General features: G+C 36.6%; 1 protein-coding gene across 1 annotated transcript; it reads left to right on the forward strand.

Moving 5' to 3' along the window:
* On the forward strand, window positions 1-26,307 carry LOC103723206 (gamma-tubulin complex component 4). The gene is made up of 16 exons (XM_008814052.3): window positions 1-270; window positions 1,250-1,541; window positions 5,926-6,062; window positions 8,037-8,135; window positions 9,780-9,900; window positions 13,513-13,785; window positions 13,980-14,060; window positions 14,146-14,229; window positions 18,198-18,284; window positions 19,051-19,106; window positions 19,237-19,434; window positions 19,613-19,838; window positions 21,103-21,191; window positions 22,461-22,614; window positions 25,694-25,816; window positions 25,903-26,307. Exons 1-16 carry the CDS (start codon window positions 107-109, stop codon window positions 25,966-25,968), a joined length of 2,250 nt encoding a protein of 749 aa, XP_008812274.2. The 5' UTR covers window positions 1-106; the 3' UTR covers window positions 25,969-26,307.
* Window positions 26,308-26,737: the final 430 nt, after the last annotated feature.

Consider the following 26,737-nt stretch of genomic DNA (forward strand, 5'->3'; position numbering starts at 1 on the left):
GTTTCGCTTTGGGAGAAAATCTCGAAGTAAAATGCCGCCCGCTCCCTTCCCCATGGCAACTTCCCGCTGAAGGGATCAAGAAAAGAAAGCAGGCAGCGAGAGCGAGATGCTGCACGAGCTCCTCCTCGCGCTCCTCGGCTACACAGGGGATTTCGTCATCGACGAGCGGGAGCGCGCCGAAACCCTAGGCCTCGCCGATCCTTCCCAGATCCTTGACGAGCCCACCTTCAAGCTCGCTCCCGATCTCTCGTTCATCCAAACCTCCGAGAGGTCTGCGATCCCTCTCTCTTCTCTTCCCCATGGTTCTCTCTCTCCGTTTCCTTCCTAATTGGACAAAGTATCCTGGGGTTTCTGGGGTTTTGTGAGTGGTGGAATCTAGATATTAATCGGTTCGTTGTTTTCTTGTTTACATTTAAATATCTCGAGTTTTATGATCTCCTTTTCCGATCTTTTATCTCTCTCTCTGTTTTTTTTGAAAAAATTAGAACGACGATTTTCTTTGTATGGTGCGATGATTCGATTCGAGAATGTAGCACATTTTGAATCGATTCGAGAATGTAGTACATTTTGGGGCTTCTGTGGGGAGCTGGCATCAAAAGGGAAAAAGCCTTGCTAGCGTTGTTGATGGTGAAAGACCATGATCGAACGATTTTTTTTCTTTTCCTCTTAAGGATTTCTAAATAGAAGGGCATCAGTTGGTTTGGTGAGAGGAATTAATTGAAGTGTATGCTGTGGTTTGGGGTTTTGCGGGGTAGCTGGTATCTATAAGGTGAAAGAGCTACGGCATTATTTGTGGTGAAATGCTTCACCTTTTAGGATTTTCCTTTTTTTTCAAAAAGGTGCTGCACTCAGTTTGGCTTTTTAAATAGTTGAAATTGATTTCTTGTTTTCATTCAACAAATAATAATTCAAGCGGTCACTCCATAAAAAATTAAAAAAATTTTACATGTCTGAGGTGAAGGCCTATGTATTGAAATTTTGACCAAATATGTGATTGTCAACCAGAGTTTTTTATCGTTATTGTATTGATTTTTTTAATAGTGATTGTACATTAAGAGGTGCATATATTAATCTATATAGATTAACATCAAAATTAACTCCTATTTATGTAGGAACTTTTGTAACTGTTATTGATATTTATTCACATTTTTTGTGAATTGAGCTTTAATGTTCTGTTAATTAGTGATGGATACAATGAGATGGTTCGTATATACCTTCTCTAATCATGTAACAGCATGCTGATGTACAGGAGTGTTATTGAAAGGCTCATACCATTAGGCTTCTACTATAAGGAACTTGATTGCTTTGCAAAAAGATCCCGCAATTTAAGTTCAGCACATTCAGCAACAGATGTTCCTTTACATGGAACTTATGAGACCCAGAAAGGAAAAGCAAAGAAGGGAAGTGTTTATCGGAGGGCGATTGCCAATGGCATTGTTGAGATTTTATCGGTTTATAGGTCTGCTGTTCTGCAAGTTGAGCAGAATTTGTTGTCAGATCCCTTGCCCATTCTGGCAACCGTAACTCAAGGCCTCAACAAGGTTTGTTGATGTATGAATTTTCATAAGCTGGTAAACTTGAAACTTCTTTCTTTCCTTTCTTCCCCTTTTTTCATTATTTCTTGAGCAGGTATTGATGGCAATGACAGCTCTTGATTTATTGCTTAAAAATGAATATTAGCCTTATTACATTTTATTTTCCTTTCCGTTGTTTGGATCATCTAACAGGACAATCTTAAGATTCTCTTTTAAATATTTGTAGGAAAAAAACATGCAGTGGAGTAAAACAGGCATTCTTATGAATGTTTGATCCAAAAGGGGAAAAAACATTTCAAAGGCATGCATGTATAGTACAATGGGATGTGCCTAATATTATAGCTGATTGGGTCATGTTGGATAGGGGTTGTTTGACAAGAGTTTCAAGAGAAGAGGAAGAACCTACGCACTGAATTTAGTGGTTTAGAAATTGCTTATGATAAAGTTTTTAGGGAACTTATTTTGTGCCTATGAAGAAAGAAAGAATATCAGATGCAATTGTAGTATATGTTGCTTGTGACATTTGCTGGGACATGGCTAAAGTGGAATGACTTACCATTAGTCCTCCACGTATCATTCTTCTTCAACATGCTATTAATTATTTGTTGCATTCTGTATTTACTTAGGAAGGTATATGGATCCAAATCTATAATGCTCGCTCTTGATCTTGACAAATCTCTACTCTTCTTGCCTTTTCTACCATTGAAGGCCTTGAACATGGATGGTTTCTATCTGGCACCTAGAACTTTGACTGGCTGGGTCCTCCTCAAAACTTGATCTGGCATCGCAGACCCAAATTTGGGGTCCCTTTTGTATTATGAGGATCCAAATTGTGCTTTGTGCGTGGCCACCCCGTCCATTTGCCACTGCTCCTCTCTACTAGCTGTGATGGTAGTTGGAATCTGAGCCTCCTCCATGTCATTGTTGTTGGAGATCTTTTTATCTGTTGGATCCCTAGAGTGATAGTAGCATGGTGGCCCGACTGCACCATTTTCAAATCGGCTTGCTTTTCTATGATCTCTTCTTCCCTGCCTTGAAGTCTCAAAGAGGTTGTTGTTGTTGAGGATCTCCTAGGCATGTTTTCTACAAAGCATAACATTAGAAAACCTACCAGCCAGGTGCTGCTTCAATCTGGTGACCCTAACCCCTCCACTTGGAGGAGCACCACTTGCACCTCCTTTGGTGACAACTATTTACTTTCTTGCTTTGCGGTCACTTGATATTTTGTTCCTTATTCTTCTTGCTTTTCAACTCTATTGTTGATATTCTTATCCTGAAATTTTTAAAACCACTCATCATCAACTCTAGAAAAAGGTTGCATCAATTTTACTATGCCTTTGCAAATTATCCATGATTTTTCATAGGTCAATTAATTTTTAATTTAAAACTGCTCAAAATATAGAAATTTTTCAAGAATTACTAAAAAAGTGCTGGTTGCCTCAAAATTACTTCTAAACTATAAATTTTCATAAATTTTCAATGCATTATTATTTTTAATTAAAATTACATAAATTATGTATAAACTGCATAACTATCGAAAAAATAGGGTACAAGCTCCAAAATGTATATTTGAAATATCTTTACATGCCAGAAATTTTTATGTTCTTTAAATTAATAAAATGTTCATTTTTTTTACTAATAATAATATTTAATTTAGATAAAATCTTGAAAACTAAATTTTACTTATAGCTAATGTAGCCTTTGATAGAAGGTACCCATATATATTTTAGCCCATATTAAGCACTAATAGCCTGATTAATGTAAGAATTACTTTAAACCTGGGCTTTTATTTCAGAAGCAGTTAATATGCCAAAATTAATCAAATTTCTTTCTGAAAAAAGACAGAAGTAGAATATTAGACCTCAAGCATGATGCTAATAATTGGACTCATCATCTCCTTTATTTTTCTATTATTCTTTATCCAAAAAATATTTTTAATAAAAAGCAAAATAAATATTAAAAAGAATCAAAAGTTATGCCATGGCATAGATTTGATGAAGATCTACGATATATAACAAAATCATGCCAAAGTTTTCCCCATTTTTTTTCACTTTTTGCTCATCTATGGAACGTAATAGAAAAAAGAAAAGAAAGAGAGAAATACATGGATATGACCTCTTGTACTATTTCCACTCCCTGTCTGTTTGCTCTTCTTATCCTCTCTTTCTCCTCTCTTACCTTGAAATAGAGGGAGAAAAATGTGTGAGGTCCTTTCTCTCTCAATTATTAAGGATTTGAACCCCTACGGGGCCCCTATGGAGTTGGAACTACTCAGAACTAAGTGGTTCGGCCTGGTAGTTACTGACTTTTACTAGTTTGAGCAAATTCCCATATTGAGACCACAATCCATCCCACTTTGTGGTCCATGTGGTACAAAAATCGACCAAACTGGCTAGTTTAGTATGATATTGCATACCATGTTTCAAACAATGGGATAGTATGTCACCCTTTTATGTTTGTAAGGAAATGATTTGGTAGACCTTTTCTTGGCCTGCAATAGGTTCACTTGAATTGGTTAGAGTCAGAATTTGACCGTGATAGAGGTTTCTTGTTGCTAATGATGGACCTTAAATTGGGCCACACTATTAGATCTTAACTCCGTTTGTATGGTGTATAATTGTGCTGTAGTGTGGACCAAAGGATTGCTGACTTCATTACCATCGTAGCGGGATGACATAAATACAACATATTGGAGCCATTGGAGATCTTTGAGTCAATCAGATTGAAACATCTCAAGGATTTGAGTGTAAAAGAAATTTTATTAGCTGGATAATTTAAATGATTGGAAACTCATTGATGTAACTCTTTAATAGATGGGGGCTTGAAAGAGAGAACTTGCTTGGAGACTAGGTTCTTGGATAATTAAGCTTAAAAAAATATGTAATCATTTTTTTCATAAATTGATTATTGGGTGATAAAAGGTGAATTCGTAGATTTAGTTGAGATGTATGTGTGGAAGGTAAGAGGGAGGAAAAGAATTTGCTAGAGATTATGCAAATTCCAACACTAGCCTTTTGTGAGGGAGAGAAATTTGTGATTAAATTCTCGTTTACTTTCGAGGAGGTTAACGCTTAACCTGGACAAGAGCTGGAAAGCTAGTTTTAGGACGAGTCACAAGGAAATGATTAAAATGCAAAGGGGATAAGCTTTAGGTCTATGTGGTTTTCCTGTATTGTTATATTTGAAATTTGTCTTTTGTAGGAAACACATTGTGGAACTCTTTGAGTATTTTCTCTGGAAGTCTTTGAGAAAATTTTCTATATCACGATATTTCTTAAAGGACTCGATCCCATATTAAAATTGCTCTTATGCCCAAAGGCTAGAAGTTGCAGAACAAAGAGTTTCAGACCTTAGCTTATTGATTGAAATGTATAATATTGTTTATTTGTTGGTAAAATATATAATATTGCTTGCAAGGTTCTGGCTAAATTATTATAAATGAACTTACTTTTGATATAAGGATTTGGTATTTGGACACCATATTGAATTGCTAGAAGATTCATGTCATGGGAGAAGACCTTGAAGAATATACAGAGAAAAAAATATAGTTGAACTTTTAAAACATCAAATACCTACTCTTAGGGACAAGCTGAACTTTGATCACTTCTCTCAGTGATATTGTCTAAATCATCATGTATGGTTTGGTCAATAGTTGGAACAATTTTGTGATGATATGTAGAGTTGAAACCAAGATATGCTGTCTTGGTATCGGGTCTCGTACTTGTGCCACCTTGTTACTACATCGGTACGTCCAGTACAGAGCCGGTTCGGCGTACCGGGTGTCAGTACGCCCCCTATACCGTTTATCGGTACTGAATCGGTACGGTACGTTATAATCTATACCGTTCGGTTTGGTACGGTATGACATATCTAGGTTGAAATACTTGTGTTTATGATCATGCAAGGGCTTATGTAAATTTTTAAGTGTACCTTGGTGCAGTCAGCCAGCCACCAAATGGAACAAAAGAACAAAAATGGTATTGTTTATTTTTGTAATGATAATATTTATGGTTATAACTTACTCCACGCATATTGGAAAATGCCCTATTTGATATACATTATTGCTGCCACTTGAATTACCTTTTGGACTGCACTGCCAATATTTCTTTAAATGGGCATACAATTTTATTTTGGTTTGTTGGTTTATATTCTCTATGGTATGCTAGATAATTCTCGCTATCTCATACTTGCAAAACCTTTTTCTACTATGATGTAAGGCAAAGTGTCTTTTGTGGTTTTCGTAGTCGATGTGTACGTGCTAGTACCGGTCTTGGGAGTCAGTGTTGCTTGTGATTTCCTCCTCAATCATTTTATTTTGCTGTACATAGTTTATTGATTATGCATATGTTTGACCTTGTTGCCACTTCATAACTGGTCAAATCTCCCTTAGTTCGAGGTCCTTTTGCCTCCTCTTTATGAGCTCATCGTGGAAATGGAACGTGAAGATATTAGAGGAGGACAGCTTCTCAACTTTCTACACAAACGGTGCCACTGTGGGGTGCCTGAATTGCAAGCTTGCATTCAAAGGTATGGACTAGTTTCTCCTAAAAGCCTCTATATATGATGAATACTTTTTTGTCTCTCACTTTTTTCATCACAAAGAATTTTGATATTTCTTTTAGCCTATAGAATTTATAATGCATCAGACAGTTGATTAAGGCAATCATGACTAAATTCAGGGTTATGTAGGCTTTGTTTCTTTCCCCTTTGGATACTGTTTGTCTTTAGAGTTATGGTGGTCTAGGTCACATTACAGTTACTTGAAGGTTATTTAAGATTTTACCATAATAATGTTTAGAACTCGCATAGCCTCAGCTCAATTTATTGGGAGAAGTTATGAGAGGATTTCTGCCTTTAGACTCTGTCAAGTTTTTTACAATAGTTAACTATCTTCAAACTCTCTTCCATCTCCAAGCTTTAATTGGATTATTGCATTTAAACAAACTGCTTGATGTTTGCTTTTCCATGTTCATGAATTCCGCCAATGAACTTGCAATTCCCAGTGGCAGATCTTCCATCTACTGGATATCTTGCCCAACCAGCATGAGTAAATGCTTCAACAATTAGATGACCATGAATTATATACAAAGCCTTGTCGTAGTGCATCATTGAGCTATCATGATATCCAAACACTCTGTTGATCTGGTTTCATGCATAAAGTGATATATAATACCTAGAATAATGCAATATGATTTTTTCTATAATTTTTAAATACTTCAGTAAGTAGCCTACTATTTGTTGATATCTTTCTGGATCCTCTAGATTTTCTTATGATCAAACAAATACTTAAGAATTTGGTCCATGGACATTTTTTTAGGTTTAGCAGCTGACACTAGACACTACCAGTTTGCTTGAGAGGTTAGTCATAAAACTCTCTTGAGACCAACTACTTCTTGAACATGCCACTTTGATGTGCAAGAAATAATTTAATTTTTGCAAATCTTGTTGTTTGAACATGTTGCCCAAGAAAAATGTTTGGTTTCTTATTTCATCATTGTCATTGCTACTAATTGATTATACCACTGTCTTATGCTACTAAAACAATACAAGTAGCTTGACTTTATTAGATAGAAACATGGTAACGTTCACCAACAATCCAACTACCTTAATATTCTTACCAGAGAAACTACCTTAAGGACTTCTGCATGACTTCTTTGGCAACTTGTAGATCATGATACGTGTAAATATTTAAGAAGGGTTCAGATCTGAACTTTCATGTTGCTGTGTAGTGTGGAATTACAAAATGAAGCACTTCTTTTAGTAGCTTCTCTTGTTCAGTAATAATAATTAATTGATGAATCTAAGATTGTCGCCAGCTCCTTACCTTTCTTTTTAGGGAATGCATTACAATATTACCCGAAAACTTGGAGATGCGTGCGTAAACATGTTATTTCTCATTTGCTTGGTGCTGCACTGGAGTCCTATGGGACTGAGCACGTAAACTACATACCACAAACTGCAATTTTTGAATGTTTAAATTGGTTTTCTGCATCCTTCTTTTGAAGTGACTGTTAGTGAGATAGGCAGCCATATCTGCCTGGAACGTTTGATATTTTAATGAGATCTATACTTTGTGGTATTGCTTGCTTCGTAGCTATCACAATAATGAAAAGTAATCTGCACGTGAAAGTTTTTAAACATTATGTGTTGTCATGGTTGAAAGTACTTCCGCTCTCCAGCTTGTCATTTTTTCGTAAGTTGTCTTCTGACTAGTAGTCAGTTGTTGCAATGCTGTCTATAGCAATTCGGTTTATTTCCTGTGCATTTTGTGGTGCATATTTTTCAAGCTGCACTCCTTTCCATCACCTGACTATACATTCACTTGGATCATGATGTGAGCTATATGTTTGATTATCAACTTTTGTCTTTTTATTTTGAAGTTCTCCATGCTGGATTTAGTCATTAGACTGGCTTATGTTTCAGACACATGCATCTTGTTACAGAAACATTTAAGATTTGGACTGAGTTCTATTTTTTTGTTTGTCTTTTGCGAAAGCATAGGCTCCTTTGGCATGGACATCAGGTCATGTACAATCAACTTGCATCTTGGATGATTTATGGAATTCTTCAAGATCAGCATGGAGAATTTTTGATTCAGAGGTATAACTGAATGAAATCTTGTTTCAGCTGTTTGATGTATCAACCCATAGGTTTCAAAATGAGCTGGTACCTAGAGATTTTCAATAGTTGGGCTTTTTATGTATGTACATACATACATATCCATGTACATATGTATGTGTAATCCGGTCGACCGGATTTCAAGTAGGATCTATTCAGTCCTGACCAGATGATGGAGGTCTGACTGCAATGATCTAAGCCTTTGGATGCGATCTTCTACCTCTAAACTCTATAGACACCAAAGATTGTATGATTTGGAGACTCCTAGTGTATGCATTAAGTGATAAAAAAATAAATAGCTCAAATAACATGGAACAATGCATGCTTCTTTACCACTCGATGCATAGGCTAGGGCCCTCTAAATCACATAATTTTTTTATGCGTAAGCAGTTTGGAGGTAGTAGATTAGATCCAATGGGTCGGAACATGTATGTTGGACCTCCATCATCAAATCATAACTGAGTGGATCCAACTTCAAAGTCTAGTCGAACAGATTCTGGTCGACCTCTATATAATACATGTATGAATGTATGCACACTGTTCTGCTTGATATACCCTATCCAAAATACCTAGAAACACAATTTTAGTTTCTTGGTCATCAATTGGTCGGAAAATGAACAATTTTTCTATGAGAAGACAAATAATTTGTTTGAACCATGGACAGCACTTGGGATATTTTCAAATTACTAGTGTTTTGGTCCATGTGATGAATAGATTAGATTATCACCACAGGTTTCCACATTTTGCCTTAGGCTACATCTATGTTACTTTTGCCCAAGGACTATATGTATCTTCATTGCAGATACAAACATATTGCTCGGAAGAATGGAGTTCCCGCATCAGACATTAAAAAGGAAGAAAGCTGCTGTTAAGGTTACAAAAATAAAACATGACTAGTAAATTATCAACATATGCCAGCACATTAATCAGTTAAGTTACATATTTGCAGTGAAAACCAGCAAAGCATACAACCAGTTGATTAACAAAATAAAGTATGGGACCATGACTGAGGCAAACTATTAATGAGCTGAACTTACAGACCATGATTTCCTGATTGGCACAAGTTTCACAAGCTTCATTATATGAGGCTAATGTGTGTTAATTGATAAGCAACTTTACTTAAACATAAGTCCTAAGAAGGTGAAATTAACTGAATAGTATGCATGCGAGTTATTGGATGATCAGAAAGGTTATGCAGCCTACATTTTTTATCCCTTTTGTTTGCCTTTTCAGAGTCATGTATTATATCACCTACTCTCAACTATGGGAACTTATTCTTGACACTGCCTCTATCTTCATGTTATAGCTTGTTTTAGGACTATTATGCAAATAAGGATTTGTAAGGTCTATCCGAGACGCAACATAATTTTTCTTAACAAGGTTCACAATCTCAGTAATGGACCCCATACGGTTGCCATGTTGATATATTGTCGGCATGCTTGGTATGGGGGTTGGTTCGACATATTGACACACAGTATCGGTTTGGTATTGGTGTTATATGGTATACCTAGCACAGGGTGATATGCACTGGTAGTGTGAACCTTGCTTCTTGGTTGTTGATGTCGCTACATCTCTCAACTTTGCTTCACTTGTAGCCGTCAGACCTTTCCTTTTATGACTTTGCAGACAAGATGATGGGGATGGGGAAGGCAAATCATCTCATCTTGATGTAATTGAAAAGTTGACGCATAAATCAGCTGATGACGCAACTCTAACTGATTGGCACTTGGGGTTCCACATATCCTTGGTATGCTTTTGTTACACATACTTCATTTGAAATATTTTTGGTTGATGACATCTACTTCAATTGCAGTTATTTCATTTCATTTCTTGCTTAAGCCATTATTTTGATGGACTAAATTTTTATTAGTAGAAAAGCCTCTTCACACCCCGACTTCCCATCCCCGCCCCCCCCCCCCCCCCCCCCCACCCCCCCCCCCCCCCCACAACAAAAAAAAAAACACACACACACACAAAAAAAAAAGAAAAAAAGGGGGAAGAAAAAAAGAAAAGAAAGGAAAAAGGTGGAGATGACTTTCTACATGTAAGCATAAGCACTTAAGCATAATATTAGACCTTGCAATGACAATTGTTTGGATAAAGAGTTGGCTAACTTTATTAAGGACATCATAAAACTTGCTAAGTCATGATAAGAGTTCCAGATGGACAGCCACAATGCAAAATTTGAGTGCTAGGTCTTAGTTTTACAACTGGCCATTCAAAATCTGCAAGCAAATGGTAATCACTTTTTCTACTGAGAAAGGAGGTTGGTTGTAGGCTGTGAGCACTAATATTAGAGGAAAATATCGGCTGTATGGTGATATTAAGTTAAGAGGGGCAAGCTCATAACGAGCAAAGGATATAACTGCTCATGTGCTCATCTTTCTCCATGTTAGCACCATCTGATCTGCAGAACAATGAGATCTGAAATCTACCTTGCTTAACACGCTTAATCCTCCATCCTCATGTTCTCCTATTCCACCTTTTCCTATTTCTACTCTCTTCAGTGGATGGGACCTCAACATAACATCATGAGTTTTTTGCTTCTGTTATTCGGTTTTCCTATATTCTGAAACAGCGTTGGAATAGTAGACTCCAACGCCTTCACCCAATATTTGTTAGCCTTATCCTCGTGATTTGGGTTTGGTATAACCATGCACTGATGGGAATGTAAAAGAAGAATGGAAAAAGTGTCACATCTGATAGGCAAAAGCAATATGTCTATAGTATTTAAAATAACAGTGATAAATCAGAGTCAAGATTGTAGATCTCGATTGATTTCTCTATTATCTGTAGCCCTAACCTTAGATGACATCATGAATTTGAGGTACGCATTAAAGAGTGTGGAAAAAGTCAAACAGATAATATGTCAAACCGATGGGTAAAATAGAAATAAGGCTCTAATATCTAAAATCTAAGTGGGAAAATTGAACTGGAGCCAACAATAAAGATCAGACTGGGGAGGCGAGCTAAAGAAGAGCTGGAAAGCAAAGAGGTGGATCTGCGATACTGAAAAAGAAGATTTCAAATGGCCAAATGTGCAGATATCAACTAAGAAAAAATACTTAAGCTTGATAATAAGGATGAAATCAGCCCTCTATGTGAAGCCAAGTTCCTGGATAAGGCAACTTTAGGTGGTGAATAGGGGAACCTACCTTATTGGTCAGGTTTTAGGCTCATGCAAGGAGAGAGCGGCCCTCAAATATTCCCTTAGATTTGGGAATACTTTAGATGAAGATTGAGGATGACAAGACTATTATAATTTATAGGGAGTTGTCTTCATATTTGAGGCAAACATTTGTAATTTATAAGCCATTTTGTCGGCATGAAATACTAGTCCATCTTGGGTTTGCATGTTAGAACCTGGACTATATATCTGGGGATGCTATGATTATTTCCAGGGTACTTGGGCAGTTGTCTTATAACTGTAATGCAGATTTTAATGCGAACATTAAAGTCATCCCTTTATATACATACAGAAAGATGTACAGACATGCATAAATACGTACTGTCTAATTTCTTTTTTTAATTTTTGACACAAGGATGCTAATATGGGGACGAGATAAGTCAGATTAGGCTCCAAGAAATCATATTGTATCCAAAGAGAATGAAAATATCTTATATTAAATAATTAATATTTGAAGCTAAGGAGGTCTTCCATTCAAAACCCTATACCTAAGTTCCAGCCTCACAAAATTTGGATGATCAAAGAAGCCTAATAATCTCGCCTTCTACAGACTCTACTCAATCCTTCTCTCTCCCCTCTCTCTCTGTCTATGCATGCATGTGTCTCTTTGGACGCTCTGCACAAGCACATTATCATCTTTTTCTTAGTTGGCGCTACCACATAGTGAACCAACAATTAGCTGAACCATAGCTCAACTGCAGTGTGGAATGTGTTCTTCCATTTGGGCTAAGACAACAATGATGTATGTCATAACAACTATTATGCTCTTATGTATGAGTTTTGATATATATTTTACATATTAAAATATGTACTGAAAGCACTAAAGAAAGAGCTGAGTGCTCATGTGTAGCTTTCCCTGTATATGCCTTGAAGTATTATAAAATGTCATTCTGCTGAAAACTACCAAATCTGAAAATATAAATGAAGTAGATTAAACAAAGGATGGTTGGGTGACGGTTGCTTGTGCAAATGCTTGGGCTACACACTAGGTCCGCTACCTGGGTTGTCTCAGCTATGGAACATCCTTGCTACACCCTATCTGGAGTCTTTCTTTTGCATTACACCCACTTTTTCAAGCCAATTATTTGATTCAATTTTCCAGTACCTTTCTGTAGTTTGTACAGTGAAGACCAACTTAAATATTATTGCATTTGTTATATTGTTGTTTTTACAATTGATACATCATTTAACTGCAAAAATACAACTACCGACTAAGCAAAAATCTTATGGTCATTACTTTTAGCTATCACTTAATTTTAAGTTCAAATGCTTCCACGGCTGGCCCTCAACTTAGAATTTGCAATAGCCTACTTTCTTGTTCTCACAGCTGAATCTACTTGGGTACCCACTTCAGGAGTAGGCTAGTTAGGTTGATATAAAATATGTTCTTTAGTTTTTGTTTAACCCCATTATTTTCACGGCTGAAGTTTCTTCTGATCAGTGGCTACAGACATCTAAGTTAAAGCTGTAAAACTACACACAATACAACTTCCTGCAGCTCCACGGTAGTCCTAATCAGAGATATTTTTTGTTTTCACTATCTAGACTTTGGAGGTTCATGCCATTAAAATTTATTTATTCTAAACTTAAGGGTAAATTATTGATTGTTAGCCTAGGGAAACACTAAAGTTAGAGTGGGTTTCTTTTTTTACTTGAACCCAGTGCTGGGAAATCCCATTTGAGTTGGAAGATTAAATTGTCCACTGGATCAATTTGATTTCCTGCTTTGTCACCTGCAAATTTTGATATTTTTGGTTGATACTTCCCCCCAGAGGATTATGAGCATGCTCTAAAATGTGGTGCATGTATGTGAAACAGCAGATACATGAAATCAAATTATATATATATATATATATATATATATATATATATATATATATATATATATATATATATATATATATATATATTGCACATCAGATAAAGTCAGTAAGTCAATGTGAATATAGCATAATTTTAGCCGTTTAGCTATAGCATTTTTCTTTGCATTTGGTGGATTGAAGATCAATGAGATTAAACTACAACCTAAAGAAGCTAAAAGACAGAAATAGAGCAGCAAAATGAGATGTAATGAGAAATGGGCGTTATTGCAGTTACATCATTGTACAGCCTTTGTAACTATGGCATTTCTGTTTTACCAATCCAGTGATCTTCATTGCAATCTTCGTGCAGGACATGTTACCGGAGTATATACATATGCGTGTTGCTGAATCAATTCTTTTTGCTGGTAAAGCAGTGAGGGTTCTTCGGAATCCTAGTCCAGCTTTCAGATTGCAGGAACCCTTTATTCATCAGTCAGTACCTAAAGCAAGTGATAGGGTTCAAGGTTTTTTAGGAAGTTTTGCTCCACAAAAAGAGCTGCTCAAGGGTACCAGTCTGATTGCAGAAGAACTACTTCCACAATCTGAGGCTGATAAAATTGAAGCAATGCTTCAAGAGTTAAAGGTTTTGAATATTTTACAATTTTATTGGGCTAAATATAAACTTACACGATACTCGTATTATTATGTTTTAGTTAGGTTTGTCTAGTTATGGGGATACTTCTGTCTTCCTTCTTTTGTCTATTTAGCTCTACACGTTTTTTTCTTTATGTCAAGCTTATTAAGTAATGCACCATATTTTTTTCCCATTTGATGCAGCAATCATCTGAATTTCACAAGAGGTTGTTTGAATCTGCTGTAAGTTCAATTCGCACGATTGCAGCAAATCATCTTTGGGAGGTAATGGCTGTTGGTTCCATACATGACATATCTGTACTTTAGTTCCTCTTTACATGCTATTGTAATTTCGTCATGTTTGTAACAGCTTGTTGTTATACGTGCTGATTTGAATGGCCACCTGAAGGCTCTTAAAGATTATTTTCTATTAGCAAAAGGTGATTTCTTTCAGGTAAGGAGCTACTATTTTTCTTTCTAAAGTTGCATATCTCTCCCTTTATTCTTCTGAACATGACAATATGATTACCAGACTTTTAAAGTGCTGTTTCCTGTTCTGAAACTTTATGCAAACATTTATTTTTTATTACATTCTTTTTTTTTTTTGGGTGAACCGGCATCTCACTACACTCGGCCATGAGAAAGCCCAGAGCAAGTACATTCTTTTTCATGACCGCATGATCCTATTAGTATAGAATAATTTTCCTGTCCCATATTCTAAATTTAGTCTGTGGGAGCTAATTGCATATATGAGCAAATAAACTACTCTATAGATTTACATGTACCTTTTGTATACTTCTGCACGCGTCTCTACAGATTGAATTAGAAAACTTACACTGGGCAGCATATGAAGTCTCTTGCTTTGTACATGTGCATATAGTGAATGGTTTTGTCTTTTTGTTTGCTTCTTATGTCTCTTTCAATTATTAAGAAACACATGGTTCTCCATTGAGATATCAACAGTCAAAGCCCGAAAACATGAACCAATTGCTTCTGTGTATTAATGTTCTCTTCTAAAATCATTGGTGTTTCCACATTTTTTTTTGTTTTGACCATTGTTTGAAGTTTCATCTGAATCTCTGAAACCGAAATGTTTCTCTTCCATTTATGACCAGACTGAAAGCACAAGGGCGGATCCATAGTACAGCAGGGGGAACCATGGCCCCTATCCCCAGCCCACCCCACCACCCGCCTCAGCACACCCCTCAGATCAGTAAAAGCCCTTTACAAGTGCACTGGATTCTCTCCTTGGCCCCCTCTCCAACTAGTGTCTGTCCAATATGTGGCCTCCCACCACCCCTGATCTTGTTCACTGATGGTTCAATGCCCAAACCACTCCCAATGTATGAGGGATTTTATTGTGATAAAATATAATCGACAACTCCCATATCACACACATGCACAATGGTCCCACACTCCCACTATTTCTAAATAAAATGCAATTTCACAACCAAATTAAGAACATGGCCTCGATTTACTCTTAAATGAATAAATATAGCAGCTCAATCAGATCTTTAACAATTAACATTATCGGCTAGACTCTAGTTCTCGAAAGAATCTAACATATTAAAACAATGGAATGTTCTAAACAAAAAAAAGGTGATACAACTAAATGAGGTTGAATCTAGAGACGTAATACATCTCCTTTTCGATCTAAAACTTGATAACTTATGGCACATTCCCATCTCCATTCTTGGTTATGCCTATCATATAGGTCCTCTTTCTGTTTACCCCCTTCCCCTTCTAGAGATAATTCTTTAATGATTGCATAATTTTAATATGCAATTGTATATATGATGAGTAGAGTTAAATATGCTTTACTTTCTATCGGTTCTAAATTCATATTCTTTTAAGATTAACATTAAGCTATTTAAATTTTAGAATTTAAATTCCTATTGAATTGAAATGTTGTCCCAAGGATTATACTTTTGCCTTTTCTTATGTGATTAATTTTATATTAAATCTGATGATAGGGTTTGTTTCAATTATTTTAGGTTTATGTCTTACTTTATTTATTGGTTCTATGGTTTCAATAATGTTGAAACATGACACTTTAAGTGACTCTGTGCTTTTAGACTTCCAATGTTTTTTTTGAATTTTTTAAATTCTTGATCCTTTGGTTAAATAGATGGACATCAATCAAGGGTAGCGTTGCAAATGGATCGGGCCGAATTGAGGCATGCTTGACCCCAACCGGCCTGGTTTCATGTTCAGGTCTTGATTTTGGACCCATACACCACTCATTGGTTGATTGGGTTGGGTCAAATTTGGCCCATGAAAAAGATTCTAGACCCAACAGGTCATTTCAATCTGGTCGGGGTTAAGTATAACTCGGAACTAAAAAATGCCGAACCGAGCTGAGCCGGTTTCTGACTGGATCACCGGATCGGTTCGGGCATACAAAATGGTTTCGGCCCCTACAAGGCCGGAACCGGCTGGTACAAGAGCGAACCGGACGGAATCGGACCGGATCTGTCCAGTTCGGCTAGGACTCGGTGCGAACCTAGCCGAATTGGTCGGTTCACACCGAGTCCGATTTGATTTGCCACAACATGCGCGCTATGGTATTTTTGGTGATCGGTTCGGCCCGGTCCGAATCGGTACCAAACTGGACCGAGCGCTGAGTGGTACAGCACCTGGTACCGGTTCGGCAATCCTTGCTCGGAACCCATGCGAAATGTTTGGATCCAAGTTGGGACCAGGTTGGATCGGATCTCTGGGTCAAACCTTTATCTATTATTTTATAGCTAAAAATATAAGGAGTAATAATTAAATATAAACAATTAAAATTTTTTAAATAAAATTAATAAGCCAGCTTAAACATGAATATCCATTCAAAAACTTTTTAAATTTAATCTAAAAAAGTGATCATTTTTAAGGTCCAAGTTTTGCAAGCTATAATTTTAAAAAATAAATGTTGATATACTTGAGAATATTATAAATGAGAATCTGCCAAAACATACAATGGATGCTTAAATGTAATTAAGTGAAAATAGGTAAGGCGAGATGGGGTTGTTAAAGGGATTGGTTTAAAGAAGGTTCATTCGAGAGGGATTAGTTAAAATAAGGTTCATTCGATTGTTTGAAAAGACATTTAGGGTGAAGGAGAAGGGGTTTTATTTAATTCAGGTTTTCGGATTGGGCTGGATTGGGTTTGGGTCAAGTCATGTCTATTTTTTGTTGACCCAAATTAAACTTGGGTATTAGAGGGTTGGGTTAGGTCAGAAAACATGGAATCCGAACACAGCGTGATTTTTGACCCCAAACCGAACCATGGATCTCCAAATCGGATCGGATCATGGGTCGACCTGACTGATTGCCAGACCTAATCAAGGGTTCATGAAATGATGATTCTGTAAGGGATCTATGTTTAACCACCATGAAACTAAATTATGTATACTTGCATTTATTTGGATATCATAAAATCGTTCCAACTTTCTGCAAAGAATTATAAGAGCACAAGCTAGGACCTCGATAGCGAGCATAAAACTCCAGTTCTCGACCTTAACACATAACCACCAAATATATAGATGATTACATCAATATGATTGTGGAGAATAAATGTAATTGTATACTCTTTTTCTCGATTCCTGTACTTCTAGTTTCTTATATTTCTTAGTCTTGAATTAAAGAGGGAATATGGAGAAGTATATGAGGGCATTTAATACAAAAGTAAGATGCACAGTCCAACTCGCTTCTAAGCTAGACATGGCGCCTTGCACAAAAATTCTGGCTCTGCCTCTTCAAAAGCATGGTCAGTTTTGGTGGATTTGTGGTAAACACTAACTTCTAAATACGAGTTATACATGCTAATTTGATGTCATTTCTTTATTTTCTTTAAATGTTGGGAATCATTATCTCTAGAAATTTTGATTCTGAAAATTTTGAGAAGATTTAGAATGATTGCAACAGATAGGCCTGTACAAAGTGAGGGCCAACACAGACAACATAGATGTATACACCCTTATGTCATGCCGATAACTTACTGATATGGTATGTATTGTTCATATGGTATGGTATGGATGGATACCTCAATTCTTGATTTATATCAGGGTATGTGAGTACTCTTGTTAGTTACCACTGAAGAAAATTTAGCTTGCTATCATTGGCTTTGGTTACTTTATGAAGTTCAAAAGTCCAATTTGTGTTCATGTTTTTTGTGAAGATACCTCAAGGACTCAGATATGCAGGTCGTGAGACTTTCTTGATGGTTGACTAGTCTTATTGCTTCTGTTCTCTAGTACCAAATAAAGTTATATATAGTGAGTACATATCGACATGCATTGCTTCTTTTGTAATGTTGCAACTTATAGCTATTGGTTATAGTATACATGTTTTTGTTGACTCCCGTATATTGTCGAAATGTCTTATAATATTTGTTTGAGACCTAATGTCATATGCACCTTGCGTGACAACCATTAGTGTTTTCTTGAGGAGAGTCGTCAGTTAATGCGTCTACCCCCTCGCCAATCAACCGCTGAAGCAGATCTCATGGTACCATTTCAATTGGTAAGATTGCAATGTCTCTTGGTACAACCTATATTTGCAATCACATTTATGTATGCATGTATATTTGTACTTACATAGATATACAGGTTGGAGTACACAAGACTTTCATGGTGGAGTTAAGTGTGCAGAATCAATGGTGGGTGATCCAAATTAACATCCAACTTGGATCATGATCTAGAACACTGAAAATGTCCAGAAATTAAAAATATATCTTTTGGAGCGATCCTTGTAATGCATCAAGTAGGTATAAAATCAATGGCGACCAACAATGCTAGTGTGCTAAAATGTATGATAGTATATTTAAATTGAAAATTGATGCTGTCGATCATGATATACGCATCTTAAAACATGCATGAACCAAAATTATATTGGATGCATCTAGGCTATAGATTAAAATGATCATATTAAGACATTGAGACCATCTATTTATGTTCACTTTTTGTATGAGTAGGACATGTCCAAAATGCATGACTTTTGGTGGCTAGGTATTTTAAATGTTCTAGATCATGATCAACTGGAACTAATTTTGGGATGACTAATTATTGATTTTGCACTATTGTCTCCAGTTTGAAATCTTGAATTGTCTCTTGAGTCTTGAACATTTGATTTTACATCAAATTATGTCTTTGGCTGGTCCTTTAGTGATTCCTATCTGTTCAGGGGCTGGTTTCAGATCCAGTGATGGGTGGGTAGGGGACCAGGGGTTTGTTTGTTTTCTTGCAATTATTTTTTTAAAAATTACATCTGTTATCATTATTTGATGCAGGCTGCTTTAAAGACCATAGGTGATGAAGACAAATATTTTTCTAGAGTATCACTGAGGTTGGTGAAGGGATACTATGATTTTGAATTTATTGAACTAATAATCATATTTTTCTCATTGCAGATATGATATTATAACTTGGAAATGTTTCAAAAGTTTTGTATCTGAATTTGATATCTTCTGTTGCAGAATGTCTTCATTTGGAGTTAATATGGCTACCTCTCAAATGGATTTAAAGATGAAGGTTCAAGCTGACGGAAATTTGGGAGTTCCTTCACAAGGTAGAGCCTCTGCTGAGTTGTCACTTGATGCTTGGGATGGCATTGCACTTGAATATTCTATTGATTGGCCATTGCAGCTGGTCTTCACTCAGGAGGTTCTTTCTAAGTAAGTTTCATGATTGGCATCAATTGCCAAATATAGTGTTGACAAGATGATCAATATAGCTTTGAACTGCATTAAGAAAGATTCTTTCTAATTTTGTGGTTAAAGAAAATCCTTAAATTATTTTATGGTGATGTTGCCCTCGTTCCTCTTATTTGCGAAAGCAGTGACTGTAATTCAGGTACCTCAAGGTTTTCCAGTATTTGATCAGACTCAAGAGAACACAAATGGAATTGGAGAGATCATGGGCTGCAGCAATGCATCAAGATCATGCTGACTTTGCTAACCATCGCAAGGATCGCAAGAATGGCTCAGTATCCCAACAGCGTCGGCAACGCTGTAGGCCTATGTGGCGTGTTAGGGAGCATATGACTTTCTTGATTAGAAATTTACAATTTTATATCCAGGTATTATCAATAAAACCAATACATTTTAAATTATTAGGCGGTTAAAGTAGAATGACATATACAGATTATTATCATGTCATTCATTGATTTTTAAATCATTTGCACTGATGCACAACTTTCTTTTTTCCTTTTCATGTGTAGAGGGAGGGTTTCTGGCTTCAGAAACCCACATAAACTGCATGATGATGTCTTATATGTTGGAGCCAGGCCTGTGGATAGGTCAGATTAGGATTGGTTTGGGGTTGTTCCGAGTTCAATCCAACAGCACACCATCCAAAGACCTGATCCAATATAGGTTAGTTCTAGGGATCAGAGTTGAGGAGTCCTGCTGATGGCTGAAGGTGATGCGGGTTGATTGGGCTGCCTTTGGATTCAGGGTTAGGGCTTACAATTTGCAAGAAGGGCTGCAAAGGAGTGGAGGTTAAGAGCAAGAGGAAGATTGGAGGGTGTTAGGTGGTGGAGATCAGAGCAAGGGTTGAGGGTGGTTGGGGGTTGAGGAGGAAGTGAAACTTGGACATGTGGAAGGTTTTATCTTGTATATATGTGTATAAAGTCCAAGGTTCATTGTACCGGTACCGGACCCCATATTGGCGTACTGAGTATCGGTACGGTATGATATTCAGTACGCCAGATGTACCGAATGTCGGTATGCCACCGGTACCAAACCGATACGGTACGCTCAGTACCATTCGGTTCGGTATGATACGATAAACCATGGTATGCCGTACGATACCGGTGGCGTACCGATCCTCTATATGCCAAAAAAATTTCGTATTATACCGTATTGATACTATGCTAGTGTGGCACTGGTACGGGGTCCGATACTGATAAGGCGAACCTTTATATAAACAATCTACTGGTACCTGGCATGTATTATTAAGTGGAGCATGCACCCAATAGCTCAATAAATAGTTATCTGGGAGAGCTAGATATGTGCACTCTATGCTTTCATGCAGGTGAATGTTCAAACAATACAAAAAGGAGTTAATTTACATTATTAGGTCGAAACTGAGCTGAAATTGGCTCGGCCAGTCCATGTGATGTGCACAATGTTGCACCCAATCCTTACATGTACGGACCATGGCCAACATAAAATCATACATATATAATGCATTTTTCTTGGAGCCATTAGAGTGTTTTCATATATTAAATTTTTAGCTGTCCTTGTTTGCTTATATTTTTTATGCCATTTCCTTCTTATAAATTTGATCCACTAGGTAGAATGCTTGGTCTTTTGTCATAGAGAGTTTATTGTTTTTTGCAGGTCGATGTTATTGAGTCTCAATGGAATGTTTTGCAAGCTCATGTGCAAGATTCTCATGATTTTACAGAGCTAGTGGGCTTTCATCAGGAGTATGTAACTATTCCACCCCCCCCCCCCCCCCCCCCCCCCCCTCCCTTGTTATAGTTCAATGTTGTACGCTACTTTGCTAGTCTTGTAGTTTCTTACTTTACATGTGGAAGTAATGACAATGGCAGTGGTAGTGGTAATTGTGGTATTGTTTATCCATCGTGTGACAATGGTGGTGCTGGGTGTTTTGGTGATTCACAGGTTAGATTACATGGGGCTAGGCTGTGGTTGTAATTACAGGTGGTTTTAGTGGTTAGTTTTTTAATGACTTAATGGCCTAATTGAGGGTTAAGAGACTGGAAGCCAGAAGATGGAGATGCTGACATATATTAGGAGTTCAAAAGTTTTTTGCTCATATATCAGAGCATGGAAGTCAAGCTTGTCAACTTATTTACAAACATAGTTGATACAGCTTCGAGCCTTCAACAATGCATGAAAGTGTAACTTGTTCTTGTTTTACATTGCAAAATTGTGAATCAATTCCAATATGTTTTCTCTCCAGATTTCTTTAGTAGAACTAGTACTGTCTAGATTTCTGTAGTAGAACTAGTGTATTGCATTTATATGAACTATTATTGTGTGGTACAGTTGTAAAAGTAGAAGGGACTGGTAAGAAATAAAAGTGCATCTGAAGAAATCTAGGGTTATGCTTGTTGTCCCTGAGAGATTTGAAAACAATTCTGAAGGTGCAGTCATTTGCAGTGGAAGCCAGAGTTGGCCCAGAAAAGAGCTGGGCTTAGTTTCTTTTAGAAGGATGCAGGAAAGGGAGGGAAAGACTCGAAAACACCTAATTGGTTGTTGTGAATAAGTAGGGAATGAGTTTGACATGATGCCATAGTTTTTCAAAATTTCTTTGTCCCAGCAAGCACCTTATTTTAATTAGCTGCAGCCTTTATCTTCACTGAATTGATTATTCTGCAAACATGCATATAGATGAGATCAGGGCAGGTGTGTCATCATAGTAGGAGGTTAAAAAGTAAACCCATCACACTGGAAGACTGGAAGTAATGCATGTATCTTGGGAAAGATGAGGAAGCCTGTCAGCATTTATAAGCTGTCATTATGAACATTGAAGCTTTTACTATTTGTTTCATTCTTGCAATGTTACATGTTCCAATAGAAATTTCATAATTTTTTCTTTCTGCAAAATTCTTTCAAGCATGGATACTTTTCCATTGCATCAATCATTGTTATTCATTTTCGTAAAGTCAATATTTGTAATTATATGTTTGAGTGCTTGCTCATAACATATTGCTGCGTGTTACATGCAGGTACTTGTCAGCTTTGATTTCACAATCCTTTCTGGATATCGGGTCTGTTTCTAGAATTTTAGACAGCATTATGAAACTCTGTGTACAGTTCTGCTGGAACATTGAAAATTACGAGATCAATCCAAATTTAGCTGAACTGGATCATATAGCTGAGGTATTGTGAGAGCTTTCTTTTCATCCAGCTTTTCCCATGCACTGATTATACAAGTAACAAGATAGTCACTTTGCTGTCCAATTTTGATTCAACTTTCTACCAAAATTCAAAACGAGGCAAGATGCACTTAATATAACTGAGGAGACTGATAGTTGATATGAGAAAAGCTTGCTGCATGGGACTTCTCAAAGTAAAACATCAATTGATGGCAACTCTATTTATAAACCTTGACTCCATTACCTCTTGATAAAGCCATCATAAAATAGTTGCACTATCTTTATTTATTTATTTTTTTTTATGTGAAGTTGTCTGGTAGGGTTAGTTGATTTTCTTATTTTTCAAAATTGTTTTCCAACCACGAAATACCCACCTGCTCTTGAGCAGCAGTGACATTATCCAAGTCATGTTAATTGATTTCAAGCGTAGAGATTTTACAGGGCTTTCTTGACATATTATTATGTAATGTTTGCAGTTTACACAAGTACTTTATTGATGCAAAGGTGTGGTCTGCCATGAAGGTTTTGTTAGCTATTTCTATATCGAAGTATATTGGCATTATGCAGTAATCAATCAGCATCATCATTGTTAAATAAGCAATATGCAGTAAGATGTCTTTCTACAGGCAACACTAGGGCACTGACACAAATTTGTGAAAGTGTTGCAAATGAGCTTAATTGAATTATTAACCTGCCTACCTCATATTGATAGGATGTTGTATGGTAAGAAGGCCATGTAGTAAAATCCTGCTTCTTCCCAGACTGGATCTGGATCTCTCTGTTTTGGGCCTAAAGGGAAAGGGTACTTCATCCTCTTTTGCAACACATATATCCAAGGGTCTAAATCTTGGTATCGGCATCTCAATTTACTCCTGGGACGATAAGGTACTGGGATGGGATGGTATGTATGGGACATACTGAAATAGTCAGTAACAACAAGAATAAAAAGAGAAAACGTTCTGTCCCTGTTCATACTGCTTTGTTTTGACTTCGACTGTCTTGATGCATCCCAAGTGTCGGGACACAACTGGGATGGTTGGGATGTCCCAGTTCAAGCGAGAACCGATGTTCTGCACCTGTCCTGGTCAGGTTTTCTTGTCAGAATGGTATGGTACCATGGATATTGTCCCATTCCAACCGGACGTAAGTTCTTGCACATACCCAAATTATTCTGCTTTGCTGAAGTTCCTACTGATATGTAGTATCTCATGCTAATAACAGTACTTGTAGATTCTTGTTCTAAATTCTTTTCGAGAAAGAAGTAGCTAAATTTGATAATGAGAATTTTAGAATATTACAATCAAAGAGACAAAACCTAACACTATTTCTTTTCCCTACCTCTAACCTATTATATTACAAAAAAAATGACTTAAAAACACTTAAATAGATAGGCTGCATCTGTGAATCTAGTTTATGTGTGGATAACTATATCCTTACAATGCATATTCACAATGATGTTTTGTATAGTCTTGATTTGTCTTTCAATCTCAATAGCTTGTTTTTTTTGTAAGAAACACATGAAAGAAGTGCAATTTTTTCACTGTTAATGTAAAATCAGAGAAGTATATATGCATTGATACATGCATATTTTAGTATATAGCTTGCAAAGGTGTAGCCATATCTCAGAATGACATATAAAGTTTTATCATTGACTAGCTTAAAGATGCCTCATACTGTATGGAGGTCAACTTATGGCAAATTGAGATATTGATGGTGCAGACCTAAACCTTAATACATTAAGAGAACATGGAGTTAATAGGACTGTGTGTGGTAATAGGACCGTGTGTGGTAGCTAGAGTTCTTAATAAATCCTACATCCCGTGAATTAATTATGTCCCTGAAATCAATAGAAAGTAGCGTTTATAAGGTTTTACTATTTTTTCCAATCTTAAATATGTTCATCTGTCTTGTATACCTAATTGGCAAGCATTAGGCACCTTACAATTTGGAGGTCCATGTTCTTTTAGATTATAAGATACATCATCATTCCACCTGAGCTGGTTGTGCTGGGTATCCATCTCAGGCCTCCACAGTCATGATTGGGACAGTCATTGTCAAGACAGATTGTCAAAAATCAATCATTGATCCATGTCAAGTACCGCTATGGGGTTACAGATTACTCCACCAATTTGACTAATGCCTTGGACATCCTTGTATATCCATCCTGATATGCCTTAGCTCTCAAAAATCTGGAAATTTAATGGAGTTCATGCTCTGGGACATATAAGTAAGATATTACAGTGGGCTTTCCCCTATATCTCATGATTTAGTTTAGCTTGTAAATGCTGATACTCCTGGTTTTATTTTCTTGCATCTCTAAATAAAAATTGAAGCTTTCACTCCCCTTAACAAAAAAGGAAAATAAATAAAATAAAATAAAAAGATAATCGAATTTATGTTAATGTATAGACTAGTATGTCTGCTCATATATATATTTTTTATTGTACTACTGATACAAAATTGATGGTTGGATACATTATGATTTAAGATTAATTGCTAGATTATGGTCTAAATGGTTTGGTAGATCAAGCGGTTAATCAGCTAGGTTGAGTTATTAACATTTAAATGGCTAACATAACTGTAGGCAGCACATAATCGTTTTACAAGCCACTTATTTTTTATTTTTTATTTTTATAAGAAAACTGCTTAAGGACCTCTGATGATTTTTCATATTTGAAATATGGTCCCTTTTTGCTGAAGAATTTGCTTTTGAATCATCTCACTCTGGTTAAATGTGTCTGCAGCATGTGTTTCATCCTCCTTGCTTGAAACTTCCACATGGTTTGAAATGAAAAGTTACTTGTCATTCATGAATGCACAAGTGGAAATTCTGAGGCTATCTACTGCGAATTGCAGATACACGAGCATTTCTCAGTGTTCTCTCTTTTGCTTTTCAATAAACAATTTTCCTCTGTTGTTTAATCAAAATATTAGTCAAACATATTGATTTCAACAGAACACAAGCTTGTCATGCATTCACCTCTTATTTGAGAACATATTATAATTTGAGATGTGCCTGCATTAAAGCTCCCTCGAGAGTGCCATCCATCATTTATATTGATTAACGATTCTCGGTACCTCAGGAATTTAACAAGAAATCCAATTCTCTATATACAATACTACGGAGCAGCCGGCTTGCTGGTAGCCAACGAGCACCTTTTCTGAGACAATTCCTCATGCGATTAAATTTCAATTCTTTCTTTGAGGTAATCTTTTATATAAAGTGTAGCGAAAAAAAACCAAATATCGCAGTAGATCAAGAAATGCTCAACTGGTTTTGTTTTCATTACAGGCAACTGCAAGAGGGGTGCTAAATGTTGTCAGGCCACGTCCAACCCTCCCTGTTCTCCAGCAATAAGCCCAAGATTTTTAGTTTCGAAGATCACTATGTGGCATATATGATGGATTATGATTTATTGCAGGTACAATATACAGTCCATAGCGCAATTGAATGTGCTGTTGGTGAATATTTGTGCCCAATATGTACAGCTCGTCTTCTTTTCATGTCAGACCGAGCAGCTATCTTTTTCTTCTTCCATTTTCTTTTTTCCTGCATGTTGTATGGATCGCAAAATGTGTTTGATTTTTGAGGAAAGTTACAAGCTAAGTTTTTGGCTGGCCTTTGCCGTTTGTTAGCAAACTTCTGAACTCAACTTTGTGCCTATTGTAGTGCATCCATGAGCAAGTTTTAAAACCCTACATAATTTCATATTGCATTGTAAACAGCATCGAACAAAGATTCGGTTGCATGCTGCTTGGCTTGTGTGAACAAAGATTAAACTCTTAATGACTGTGCATCTATAAGCAACAAAGGACCAAAAAAAGCATATTAGAACAGGGTAACAGTATGTTCCTTAGCAAGATTATAATTGTAACGCTATTTTTTAATTTGCTGCCGCCTGTGATCAGTTTGTGCGAATGGTTATGATCTACAGTGGCTCTTGTTTATGAACTATGAAATGACAAGCGGTACTTCTAAAGCTTAGCAAATTGGATGCTCGCTGGCAACTATTTTTGAAACAGATTACATCGCAGTATTATTTATGATTGAATTGAGTGTGAAATCCCTGTTATCATGTCAAAATCTGTTCTTATTAACATGCATAACTATGAGACGAGATGCTGCA

Source organism: Phoenix dactylifera, unplaced genomic scaffold (genome assembly GCF_009389715.1).
Source record: "Phoenix dactylifera cultivar Barhee BC4 unplaced genomic scaffold, palm_55x_up_171113_PBpolish2nd_filt_p 000077F, whole genome shotgun sequence".
Lineage (NCBI taxonomy): Eukaryota > Viridiplantae > Streptophyta > Magnoliopsida > Arecales > Arecaceae > Phoenix > Phoenix dactylifera.

Bases quoted from the DNA above. Each gene is read 5' to 3' on its own strand.
- LOC103723206 (XM_008814052.3), top strand. From the start codon at position 107: ATGCTGCACGAGCTCCTCCTCGCGCTCCTCGGCTACACAGGGGATTTC. The intron at 1,542-5,925 runs GTTTGTTGATGT...AATCTCCCTTAG, and splicing joins TAACTCAAGGCCTCAACAAG to TTCGAGGTCCTTTTGCCTCC. The intron at 19,107-19,236 runs GTTGGTGAAGGG...CTTCTGTTGCAG, and splicing joins TTTTCTAGAGTATCACTGAG to AATGTCTTCATTTGGAGTTA.